This window comes from Podarcis filfolensis, assembly GCF_964270895.1.
Source record: "Podarcis filfolensis genome assembly, chromosome: 4".
Lineage (NCBI taxonomy): Eukaryota > Metazoa > Chordata > Lepidosauria > Squamata > Lacertidae > Podarcis > Podarcis filfolensis.
In genome coordinates this window covers 36723267-36737020 of record NC_139607.1, presented here as the reverse complement: position 1 = coordinate 36737020, position 13754 = coordinate 36723267, and the positions used below count along the sequence as shown (strand labels likewise).

Below are 13754 nucleotides of genomic sequence, written 5' to 3'. Positions count from 1 at the left end.
AATTTTGCTTAATGGTTGCCATCAATTTGATTTTAATTTGATTTTAATTAATTTTATAATGAATGTTTTTAGAATGTTGGATTATTTTGATTGTTGTTAGCCGCCCTGAGCCCAGCTTCGGCTGGGGAGGGCGGGATATAAATAAAATTTATTATTATTATTATTATTATTATTATTATTATTATTATTATTCTGCTATTTTGAGTTTATCTGACCCTGCCCCCACAAAATACTCCATTTCTAGCTCTTTCTGGCCAGCCATTCAATTTTTGTTCTAAGCTAAAGTAGCGGATCTTGTGCCTTAATGAAGGCCATTCTGTGACTCCTCCTCATATCCTAATATTTTCTGATGTGAAATGCATGATGCTTTGTCATCGCAGAAATGAGTTTCCCCACTGCCACTCCACACAATTTGCTGTCCCATCTTGCTGGGTGGGAATTGAAATATGACAGCGTAACATCATGCGGTTTGTATTGGTAATCACTATCAGTAGGAAGAGAGAGGTACTTCTGGTGGCTGCCGAAAGTCTACTTCCAGCCTGTGACTTCATTTTATTTGCTGTGATCCAACTAATGCTGACTATATGTTGGCTGCTTTTCATTCTTATGAATGGACAGCCAGTACCCGCACACAAGGACATTTCACTATTGACACAGCTGAAAAGGTTAGATGTTCCATGCTGCAATGAAAATGTGAATCAAGCCTCAAATCTAGATCTGCCTTCTCAATCTGGAACCATAAAGATAAAATTCTCATCAACCCCAGAGTTAAATGGCCACTGCCATTTCTAAATTGCAGAAACCCTAAGCTGCCTTGCAGAGATCAATACATAAAGATAGAAGTGAACCTCATTGTCTTCAGATAAGTCTCACTAAGCTCACTAGGACTTGCTTCGGAGTAAACATGCTTAGTGTCTCACTGCACTGCCAGTTATGCAATATTTAGTAGCAAGTGGGATCAGTTTTAATTGATTCTTCCAACCAACTCAGCATGTTTAGTTTCTTTATTAGATGAAGGTTCCTATTTTTCTAGATGGAAGTTGTTAGAAACCCTTATGTTACCATATTATCATTTTGTTGTCATACTGACAGAGACAATAACTTTTGTGTCTTCCAGTTAATCTAAATAAGAAAACGTTCATTATAATTTTGTACAAGATGCTGATTGTAGCATTTTTTAATTCAAAGAAACATCATGAAAATAGGGCCATGGGTGAGAAGCTACATCTCTCTATAGATGTGACATTCAGCACCCTAATATGTATCTTTACTTGGAAGTAAGTCCCATTGCATTCAGTGGGGCTTACTCCCAGGAAATTTTATATGTGATTGCAGCTTTAGTTGTTCAATATAAATGCTTAAAAGGAATTGAATGACCAGCTGAATTACTGGAGTAGCTAGGGATTGTAAGCATTTTAGCCAGCACCAATCGTTCTGAAATATTTTGGGTAATGACTGCAAGTATTTACATATTTTTTTGGTTTAAGACACCTGCTTCAATAAGCAGCTAAGTGTTTGGAGGTATGAGTAAGACCTGGTTTAGTCTTACAGTAGAATATGAAAGTAAATTGTCAGAGTGAATTTTAAAGATAGAAAATAAAGTTACAGTTAGAGAAGTAGAAAAAAAGTAACACTTTGTTAAACTGTATTTCAAAGCACCTCTGACAAGAGCCTCAAAGGTATTAATGCAAGTTTCCAATTATTTCTGGAAGCTGAACTTAATTGTATATTTTAAAGATGAAAAATGTCCTGATGATTCTAAGCCTTATGTCACACATCGGAGTGGAAAATTCTTTTTTTTTTTGGGGGGGGGGGGTTGAAAAACCTTTCACAATCCTTTCTAAACTTTCTTTCCAGAGCAAAAAAATGAATCACCTAAGCTTCTTCTTTGCAGCTTGTGGGTTTCTAGAGGTATACCACTTGGGGGCAGCATATGCTCTTTCCAAACGTGGCAAGAAATTACTGGAGGTTGTGACGGCCTTTGCAGGAGCTTCTTCAGGATCTGTGACTGCCACTGTTCTTTTAACAGTGCCCAAAAATATAGAGGTAATTGAAAAAGAACCTGCAAATCTTTAAAAGATAGCTTAAATCTACTCATTTGGGATGCTATCAACTGAAATCATAATAATATGACCAGTATCTTGCACACCTACAGCGCAGCTGCATGCTTTTGCTAGCATATTCCAAATTAAACATTTTGGAGCAGTGATAGATTTATGAAACATACTCTTATCTTTTACTGTCACCCTTTTGCCTATATTGTGTGTTGCAAGATTATATGTGGGGAAATGGGCAGTGACGGTGAATAATTTTTTTTTTGACCTGTACAATTACTTTTCTAATTCTTACTTGGTTACTTTGTAGTATGTATGCAGAAGTAAGTATTTGTGACGATCGGTCATGTAGTTACAAACGACAGTCTCTCTCTCCCCCCCGCCTTTTTAAAAATTACTATAGTCTGTTAAATTCTATGTCAAAGGCAAAATAGGCTGACATAGCTAGTGGAATTGGCAATGGCCAATGTAGGCGCAATCTGTTTGTAAAAATAATGAAAACATTATTGGTAATTAGTAATTGTAATTGCTTATTCCTGGTAATTAATGATTTGTCGTTTTCAGTTTCCCTAATTGGTAGCTAGAGATAACTAAGAAATCAAAGCTATCTATGACACATATCTTTTGATGATGATTATATATATATATATATATATATATATATATATATATATATATAAAATCAAAATCATCAAAAGATATCAGGGTGGATCACAGATCTTCATAGTGGTGTGAAGGTACTCATAGAAGCCAGGAAGATTAGAAGCAGGAATGTGCAAAACCTCTGACTTTGTTTCTGCAGATTCTTCTCATTTTCTGCCCCACAACCTTGCATATACAGATGTACCTCGGGTTAAGAACTTAATTCGTTCTGGAGGTCTGTTCTTAACCTGAAACTCTTCTAAACCTGAGGTACCACTTTAGCTAATGGGGCCTCCCGCTGCAGCAGCGCCGCCGCCACACAATTTCTGTTCTCATCCTGAAGCAAAGTTCTTAATCCGAGGTACTATTTATGGGTTAGCGGAGTCTGTTATCTGAAGCATATGTAACCTGAAGCGTCTGTAACCCGAGGTACCACTGTACTTGGAAGCCAGCAGGGATGGAGAGCCTGTGGCCCATCCAATATTGTTGGATTGTGGCTCCTCTTGGGTCTGATGGGAGATGTAGTCCAACCACATCTTTAGAACCTAAGCTGCCCCACTCCTGCTCTAGTGTGAGCCACCAGCTGGTCCTGCAAACTGATGGAGATGATGGAGAGCAATCCACCTGCTACTGTATGGATGACGCCAGTGATCGTAGCTAGCCAGTCATCCAACTGCTCGCTTGCACACTGTGGTGTTCCATTGACCACCACACAATGCTTGTAGTAAGGGCAGACATTGTCCTCCTCACTCAAATGCTCAGTAGCAAAGCTGCTTAACAAGCTACCACTTGTGTATATCTTTCCCTTAAAGAACTGCGGGAAATTGTGTTTAGGCATGCCAACATGGACTCTGCCTGATAAGCTCAATGGGACACACATCTAAAGGAACATTTTGATTCACATCCTGATAATGCGACTTCTCAGTGTAAATCTACCCTAACAATCCACCAACCCCTGGAACAGAATATAAATCTGAATGAATCTGACACGAAGTGGGTTCATGATAATTATCTGCACTAGTGGAACTTCAGTATCTGCTTCAGAAATCAGAACTGCTAAATACAGCATCTATAATTAGAAGTGTATTTTTTAACAACACAGCAATTCAGTGACTCTGTGGAACGTGCTGCTTGTAGTATGTGCTAACAATGTTTGTGACTCCACAGTTCAAGGCAAATGCCATTTTCTTTAAATTGCAGTACAACGAAGTTTCTGTTCTTCCCCTTTCATTTTTTTTAAAAAGGTATTTATTGTGATTTTATAAAAACATAAGTTTACAAAATAGAAAAGACTCACATAGAAAGAAAAAGATACAAAAAAGAAAACATAGAAAAATACATAAAAGAGAAAAAAGAGGAATAAAAATACAAAAAACAAAAAACAAATAAATAAAAAAGAATTAAAAAACAAATCTGTTTTTAGTAACTTTAAACTCATTAGCTTGTTTCCTTGACCTCCTCACACCTCCCCTTTTTGTATTCCCATTTAAATAATCCAATCAGCAAATCCTTACCTTCTTTCGTTTATCTTAACTCTATATCTTAACATATTATAACTCTATATTTTCATCCATTTATCAATTCATTTTTGCATATTCTTATTAACTTTGTTGCTAATGCCACTTATTTTCAGTCCAACATCATTTTAACATTCATTAATTTTACAGTGTTTCTGAAGGTAGTCTTTAAATTTCTTCCAGTCTTCTTCCACCAACTCTTCTCCCAGGTCTCGGATTCTGCCAGTCATTTCCGCCAATTCCATATAATCCATCACCTTCATCTGCCACTCTTCCAGGGTGGGTAGCTCTTGTGTCTTCCAATACTTTGCAATAAGTATTCTTGCTGCTGTTGTTGCATACATAAAAAAAGTTCTATCCTTCTTTGGCACCAATTGGCCGACTATGCCCAGGAGAAAGGCCTCTGGTTTCTTCAGGAAGGTATATTTAAATACCTTTTTCATTTCATTATAGATCATCTCCCAGAAAGCCTTAATCTTTGGGCACGTCCACCAAAGGTGAAAGAATGTACCTTCATTTTCTTTACATTTCCAACATTTATTATCGGGCAAATGATAGATTTTTGCAAGCTTGACTGGTGTCATGTACCACCTGTAAATCATTTTCATAATATTCTCTCTTAAGGCATTACATGCCGTAAATTTCATACCGGTGGTCCACAACTGTTCCCAGTCAGCAAACATAATGTTGTGACCAATATCTTGTGCCCATTTGATCATAGCAGATTTAACCGTTTCATCCTGCGTATTCCATTTTAACAGCAAGTTATACATTCTTGAAAGTATCTTAGTTTTGGGATCTAACAGTTCTGTTTCCAATTTTGATTTCTCCACCTGGAAGCCAATTTTTTTATCCAAATTATAGGCCTCTCTTATTTGATAATAATGAAGCCAGTCTCGCACTTTATCTTTTAATTTCTCAAAACTCTGCTATTCCAATTTGTCTCCTTCTTGTTCCAATATTTCGGCCATTTGGCCTCCATATTGAGCTTTTTCTGAGCCTTTGCTTCCATTGGTGACAACCACCTTGGGGTTTTATTTTCCAGTAAATCTTTGTATCTTATCCATACATTAAACAATGCTTTCCTGACAATATGGTTTTTAAATGCTTTATGTGCTTTAACATTGTCGTACCACAAATATGCATGCCATCCAAAAACGTTGTTAAAACCTTCTAGGTCCAAAATGTCTGTGTTCTCAAGAAGCAGCCAGTCTTTAACCCAGCAGAATGCTGTTCTTCCCCTTTCAGTTATCTCAATGCTACTGCTGCTGGTTCTCGCTGAAGCCCAACAGCAATTTATATCTGATCAGGAGTCTGTTACGATATTGAAGCAATGCTGCTGCAAAGTCCTAGCTTGAAAAGTAAACATGATGGGAATGTTGGGACTGCCCGTGGGAAACAGAGGGACAGTCAATTAACAGTGCAAAGCACCGGAATTAGCTCAGAGTGTAATATGAGCTCTTCCGTTTGTTCCTGTCCGGGAAGTTCAGGAAGTGTTTGTCTCTACTCTGCTGGAGTTTGAAGAGAGCAGTCATGTTTTTTTTGTAACGCTGCAAAGACAGAAATAAAGGCATGTAAATACATTTCTGTCTATCTCTTTCCCCTGCCAGGGGGGGGGGCAGGAAAGAGGGTGTGTGTTCTTCTCACGTTTGAGAAGAATCGCCTATCGAGACCTTGCCTGCGCTTGCTGGGGAATGCAGCCAGGGAGGTCAACAGGGAATCAAGCCGGGTGCCTGGGATTGTTGCCAGTTTCTCATTATATGGGCTTGAATTTCCGACATCGTCATCTGTTGAACCTGCCATTTGATCTAAAATACACACTACCACCCTTGGTTCTCTGTATCATATTTTCCCCAGGCCATTGCCACTACCCTTGGTCACACCCTTTCAAAGGCTTTTGCAAGTGGTGGGAAATCACTGCTGTTTAACTAATTTTCTCTTAAATTTCCACTGCCGTGGGTATTGCCCATATGCTACCTGCAGCTGTTTAAGCTGTTTTTGCATTTTAATGAGCATTCATCTTAGTAAATTACAACTCCTAGTCTGTGGCATTAAAAATAACTGAAAATTGTCAGCCACAGCTTTCTGTGATTTAAATCTTCATGATTCTTTCAGTCTATTCAACGATGTTCTTTGCTTGTGAAGGATCCGATAAGAGTTTCTCATTCAGTACATGGTCTTTTGGCTGACTAGAATTTCAGGTGTCACTAAACATTTTATTAAAACAAAGGTAGTGATTTGTAGGTAAGCATAAATGAAATTGTGTCTGTTTGCAGATTAATTTGATCATGAGAGTCCTAAGAAATGTGGATTCAATGGTAATAAAAACAAATACAAAAACTGCCTAATCTTCCCCACTCAACTAGCTTATGATGGTACAAATGTTTTTATTTCAGAAATATGTTTTGCTTTGTAGGGTTTGTAAGAAATGAATAGAAAAATAGCATTGTGCATAACTATATTTTTTAGGGGGGGGGGACTTTTTCAGGAGTGTACCAAAAATACCTATGAATTTGCAGAAGATCCTAGAAAACTACACTTTGGACCACTAACACCAAGCTATGACAAAACTTAGGTGGGTATTTCTTTTTACAAATATCCTCTTAAATTTGGTTTCATGTAAAGCCCCAGAGAAATGCTACTGAGAGGATTCTGTGTGGATGGCGTCTTGTAATAACTGTGGAGAAACAGCACTTTCCATCCTTCCTAAATTATTTAGATGGTGTTTAATTATTAAGGCTGACTAATGTTTATCATTCTATTTTTCTGTAGGGGCTGCATTGATTCAATTCTTCCTCCTAATGCTCATGAGACAGCAGAAAATCGGCTCTTTGTATCAGTCACTAGTGCTAAAAATGGAAAAAAATCATTTGCTTTCAAATTTTGCCTCCAGGGAGGATCTTGTTAAGGTAGGAGAGCTGCAGATCACGTCTATAAATGGAAATGAACGACTGTCTCCAGGGTCTATGTGTTTGGTTTTTTATTAACTGTGTCCTGAGAACTCGTCATTCACTTCAGTTGAGTAACTATGTTGCTTCAAGAAGGACTGCTGACCTGTTTAAAGTAAGAACTGCATGATCTAATGCTTCTGCAATGCTCACAATTGGCCCTATTTTATTCCTTTAAAAATAATGATTCCCCCTGTGATTTTGTAAGTGCGTAAAAGAACTGGTTCTTATGTCAGAACAAAATGCTAACAAAAGGCCAAGACAGGGCTTGATAATCATTCCAAGAAAGCAAGAGACATCTACCATATTTTTCGCTCTATAAGACGCACCAGACCATAAGACGCACCTAGTTTTTGGAGGAGGAAAACAAGAAAAAAAATATTCTGAATCTCAGAAGCCAGAACAACAAGAGGGATCGCTGCGCAGCGAAAGCAGCGATCCCTCTTGCTGTTCTGGCTTCTGGGATAGCTGCGCAGCTTGCATTTGCTCCATAAGACGCACACACATTTCCCCTTACTTTTTAGGAGGGAAAAAGTGAGTCTTATAGAGCAAAAAATACGGTATATGTATCACAATGCTCATCCAGCTTGTAGGACGTCCCTATTTTCATCAAAGAAATGTTGGAGGGCATGGAATAGGATTTCCTCACTGCTATTTTTCTAGAAAAAGAGGTGCCATGAACTCACCATGAATGCTTCCCTCTTTCTCTTAGAATGGCAATGGCACCTACCTGAGAGGTGCCAGAACTGAGTTCTGGTGATTTCCCACTGAAAAAAAGCCCTGGATGTCCCTATTTTTGCCAGAGAAATGCTGAAGAGAATGGAATAGGATGTTCCTATTATCATTGGACAAATGTTGGAGGGTATTAAAAAAATTGTCCAGTAGCACCTTAGAGACCAACTAAGTTTGTTCTGGGTATAAGCTTTCGTGTGCATGCACACTTCTTCAGATACATTGAAACAGAAGTCACCAGACCCTTATATGCATCAGACCAACATAGCTACCTACCTGAATCTAGAATCGTTAGAGGGTATGTTCTTCTTCCCGATTTAGTTAGGAAAAATATATAGACTATTTAATCAGAAGAGATGCCCCTTTAGCCACAGCATAACTCTTGACACCCCTGTAGCTAACCTGGCCTGCTAATCTTCAGATACCAATGATATTTTTAAAGTGGGATTTTGTCGCAATGGTCCTCTGCAAGGCTGGAGTGCTCTGCTGAATGATGGTTTAGAGGATGAGAAAGACAGACCTTTATTCATTTACCCATCCGCTTATACTTTGTGTGGTTGATGAAGCAACACCAGGCCCTCTAAAATGAATGAGCACAGCATAGTTACATAGATTTAGATACCTGAATTTACTTGCAGGTGTATATTCCATTAAGCTTAGTCTTCATGCTTCATGTGCCTCTTTTAAGTGGATTTTAACTACACCCTATTTCACAATATCGCTCCTGCTTGTAATATATGTGTGTGGATTACGAGAAATAATGTCTCAAAATCCAATAGCCTATGAATTATTAAGGAGTGCGTTTGAGGGTCTGGTGCAGCAAGAGAAAGCAGAGTAAATGTTATTTCTGGGGGGATGAGGGAGCATCTTAAATGGAGAGTTAAGCTATCCCTGCTACTGTTGCAGCCCCAGATAGGGAGTTTTGAAACACCCAAGGCTGCTTTTCCCTTCTTGGGGGGTCACCCTGTCTAGTTTCAGCTGGATCCCTGCTGGCCCATTAATGCTCACCATCCCTTCCTGGAGACTTTTGAAACTTCTCCTCCTGCAGCTTTGGATCTTTAAACCTGCAGGAGGACTCTTTTCTCATTCCGCTCTGGAAGTTTTGTCCTTGATCACATGGATGTCAAGAAGCCACAGATTGTAAACAAAGAGAAGAGGCATTGGGGAGTTGCTAAGCAATCCTGATGTAGGAAATTCTGCCATTCAGCTTAGCTTACGGTGATGTGTGTGGGATAGACTGTTGCCTGTCTTGCTTATATACTGCTCCACTTAAGGCTATCTATTGATCTTTAAAGTCAAAATAACAATAAAATAAATATAAATACGACCACCATCTCTGGGCTCCGACCTCTGATTTGGACCTGTCTGTCAGTTCTAATTTTTGGCCGCCTAGGAAGTCAGTTATCTTGCTAAACTCATTATGCTTTATTGGCACTGTTGGCAACCAAATCATAAAAGCTCTTGTTACGCTCTGATGGCTTCCAGTGAATCATTCACACAGCTTGCAGCACTCAATAGGTAATAAACACTTTCAGGGGCACCTTAAGAATGGCGTTGAGAGGATGGAGAAGGGAAAGTGGGGTAAAGAAGCAAGGTGTTCTTCTCACAAAAAAAGGTTCATTTGGAAGTGCAGCAAAATCTTGTATCTGATTAGCATCTCCAAAGGGAAATTTTGAAGTTTAGTAACAGCAGATCCTAGATTCATGTAATTTCAAAGAAACAGTTGACTCCATGGCATGCACTTGGATGATAGAGCAACAGAAGACAAGCACAAGTAGAATAATGAGACAGAGGTTGATGGAATGTATCTGGATGGTTTTTGTTTCCCACTTCAATCAATCTGGCCCTGCCCCTCTGCTTTTTTGTTTTGTTCTTCTCATGTGTGCAAGTATTCCTCTGCCTGGAGATGCACATTTCTTTAGAAGATCCTGGAAGTGTGCAATAATGAATGTTATCATTCTCAGTTATCATGCCATGCTTTTTCAGGTGGGGGAGATGGGCAGCATGGAATATCCATTTCAATTATTCCCATTTTTTTTCTTTCATGTTTTCTTTAAACACCGAGATATTGTGCAAGAGTGACATATATCTATCTGATTAAGGCTGGCACAAGAGGGATGGAGAGGTCTTCACAAGACCTCTGTATCAAAATACTTTTTGAGCCCCATGCATGTATTTTGATTGGTGTCTTAGGTAATCCCTCACTTCTACTATGTGAAGCTCTTAACTGGATTGCTGAAATTAGAACGTGCCTTAGCAAGTTGCCATTGGCGGAAATAGACATTTGTATTGTTTGGGCTGCAAGAAACAAAATGGCTGCAGGGAGTTTGGGTGGAAGTAGGAGTGCAGTATGAAACACCACCCACTGGAAATATCATTATACAAAGACAATGTGCTAATGAGCTTCCACCCCAACACTGACCTCAGATTTTATAACAGGTTATTTTTACTTACTGAATTTTCTGCAATAAGGGAAATCTGGATTTTTAAAATGTTTATGCTGGCATTTTGATGTTGTTGTGGTGTTGTCACTGCAAAAAACAAGAGGCAGTACCAGTTCTACCTTATTATTATTGTTTTATTTATTAGATTTGTATACAAAAAAACTTGCATACGTGAGGCAGTACTGATTCTACCATGAACTTCCATCTGGAAGCCCCTTCAGTCACTCAAATGCTGGCACAAGGAAGATGCAAGGCTTTAGCAAATTGGAGGAAACGTGGTCATGACATGGTGTGTGGTGTTCTGAACTGTCTATATAGACAGAACTGAAGTGAAATAAATCCAAAGGGTACCTAAAGCCATGAGCTGGATCCAAAAAGATCAAGAGTTTGGGCAGAAAACAATGTCTTCATCTTTGAAATATTGTTGCTATATTTGCACTCTGTATGTTCATGGCATTACAAATTTAATGTTAATTTGAAGCCAAGACGTTGCACTCACTCAAAACAACACCAGTGATTAAGGGCTGACTTTGTCTTATTAGGAACAGACTGTTCTGATTAGAAATAACAGCGACAATTAAAAAACCTAAGAGTCTAGTTATATTATAATGAAGGTTTGCCAGTATGGTACCTATGATGCTGCTAATCTTCTGAGTCCCTGCCCACCTCACCGCTCCTTTTGTTATTAGGTGGCAAGGATGGTTAGGATATTTTTATCTCCCTTTTGAAAAGTACATAGAGCTGAAAGAGACACTCAGAAGACTGGTTACGTTTCCTACTTCTTCTTTCAACTCAGTGTGCTTTTCAAGGCTCAGACTGGGACCTGAGCTGCCAAATTGACAGCAGAGGGGGGGGGCACAATCTGAGATGCTGTAGGAAGGGAAATGGTGTGACTGTGGGGAGGAACGAAGAGGAAAGAATGACCCCACCAGTCAGGAGAAAGAATGGAATACCAGATAGAAAGATAGATAGATGATAGATAGATAGATAGATAGATAGATAGATGATAGATGATATAGATAGATGGATGATAGATAGATGATAGATAGATAGATAGATAGATAGATAGATACATAGATAGATGATAGATACATAGATAGATAGACAGACAGATGAGAGATGATAGATAGATGATAGATAGATAGATGATAGATAGATAGATAGATAGATAGATAGATAGATAGATAGATGATAGATAGATAGATAGATGATAGATAGATAGATTATAGATGATAGATAGATAGATGAGAGAGAGAGATTAAATCCATTAAAATGTGTGGGTTGGTTTTTTATTTTTTATTTTTGAAATTGCCTCTTTTTGCACAGATTTCACCTGCTCATCCATCATCAAATCACAGATCGCAACAGTGCCCATTGACATTACTCTAAAAAGTGTAGAACTGGTGCTTTCTACCAGTGCCATAGTGTAAAATCATGGATGTGAGACATGGACCTTTGTAAATCAGAATTTTTACGTAGGACCTCCTGAAAACAGTCATCAGATTATAGTTCACCTCTGTGTCCACATTTGTATTCTTGGTGGTTTTGTTGTCCTCCTATGTAAAAATCATGATATGTGAAGATCAGTGTTTGGTTTTTTTTTGGTGCTGACAAGAAGCACACCTGTGACATTTTCTTGTACTGTGTACCAGTGTAAGCTTTGATTTGATGGTGGGGAACTCTTTCTAAAATCATGCAAATTTAAGAGGATCCATTTTAATCCACCAGACCCAGCTGTTACCAAGATTCCATGGTCAAGCAAATTGTGTGTGGCAAGGTGGGGGGTGGGACTGAAGGGGAAGAAGTGGCCAGGGAGAGGGGCGTAATAACCAACCAGAGGGGGTGGTTCTCATGGCATTCTCTTAAACATTACAAATCTTCCCATGGGCCCCCAAAGGTTAGAATTCCAGATCCAGATTCATTTACAGGCATGACACTGGGGGATACTGATCAATTCATTCATGAGCAGGCAAATGACTGTTCTGCTCTGGGGATCACTCATTGTCAGGGATCAGGCTGGGGAGTACTACTCTGATGAGGAATGATGGGAACCCTTCTCTCTCCCTGCTCAGAACCAGGATCCTGGGGCTCCACTTGAGCAGGAGAGTAGTACTGACCTGGTCACAGTTCGGAAGACGGGAGTTGGACAGACTCGGGAGGCGAACAACAAGAAGAGACAGAACAGGAGGAGAGAGCTACATCTCCCTCACTGGAACGTATACAGCCTCTTAGTCCCAGGGCTAGAAGATTGGATAAGGTAACTTCTCAGAAGGCTAATTGTTTGAGAGATTGGGTAAACAGGAGACGGGAAGATGGAAGTGACTAGAGGGAAGTGGGAGGCAACGGTGGACCATATGCCCTTCCATGAACATGGTCATAATGGTGTGTCCATAAGTGCTTCCAAGCATCTATGGATGAGGGCAGTTGTAAATTCACAGCCCTTGGTCTTCTAATTTTAGGGTTGCTGGATTATTATTTTTTTTAATAATAACCAACATCCGTAGTATACAATCCTTAAAGTTGAAACCACCCCGATCTTTCTGGATGGCCTGATTTTACTGTCATGCTGTATGGTCACCCACTTTACTTTTAGAGGGAAATATGTGATAAAGCCCATATGCCATGACTTGAGCTACTTGGAAGAAGGACCAGATAAATGCTAATAAAACAGTAAGTGTTGGATACGGCCCTTCAAGAAAACTTACTATAGTTAAGGATATGTTACCTCAAAGGAAAACTAGCCCAGACAAAAGAAATGGTCATGATCCTTCATTTGTCCTTTTCCTTAGAGAACTTCACAAGACTCCACCAGGCTCTTTTCCCACCAAGCCTGGAGAAGATGGTATCACTAACCAGGAAGGATATAACAAAAAAATTTTTTCCTTCCAGTAGCACCTTAAAGACCAACTAAGTTAGTTCTTGGTATGAGCTTTCGTGTGCATGCACACTTCTTCAGATACTTCAGATACTTCAGATGGTATCTGAAGAAGTGTGCATGCACACGAAAGCTCATACCAAGAACTAACTTAGTTGGTCTTTAAGGTGCTACTGGAAGGAAATTTTTTTTTTGTTTTGACTATGGCAGACCAACACGGCTACCTATCTGTAACAGGAAGGATATGATGATGCCATACATTTTTTTACTAAAGGAAAATTGGTTTGAATAGATTATGTGTGTCGGAAATTAACAAAGTCTGATGGCTGTCAGAGCAAAGCTACAAACACTCCAACAGAGCCCAAGGGATTGCTGTCACAATTTCTGTTTATCTAAAATGAATGCCATAGGAATTGCATCTGTCGCTGTCAAACAAGTGTTTATATATAGGTGTATTGGATGGAATTTGTAAACAGGTTTGGATGCAATGGAATTGTGCTTGCATAGCAAGAGAATCTGTTTAATAGGGCAGTAAGAAAGAA

At 39.1% G+C, this 13754-nt stretch overlaps 1 protein-coding gene across 1 annotated transcript; it reads left to right on the top strand.

The window, feature by feature from the left end:
- Positions 1-584: 584 nt before the first annotated feature.
- PNPLA4 (patatin like domain 4, phospholipase and triacylglycerol lipase) lies at positions 585-13504 on the top strand (the record flags this gene model as incomplete). The annotated part of the gene is given in 9 exon segments (XM_083612018.1): positions 585-665; positions 1858-2046; positions 6702-6778; positions 6780-6788; positions 6986-7073; positions 7075-7122; positions 13048-13179; positions 13450-13473; positions 13475-13504. Coding segments are annotated over 9 exon segments (678 nt in total).
- Positions 13505-13754: the final 250 nt, after the last annotated feature.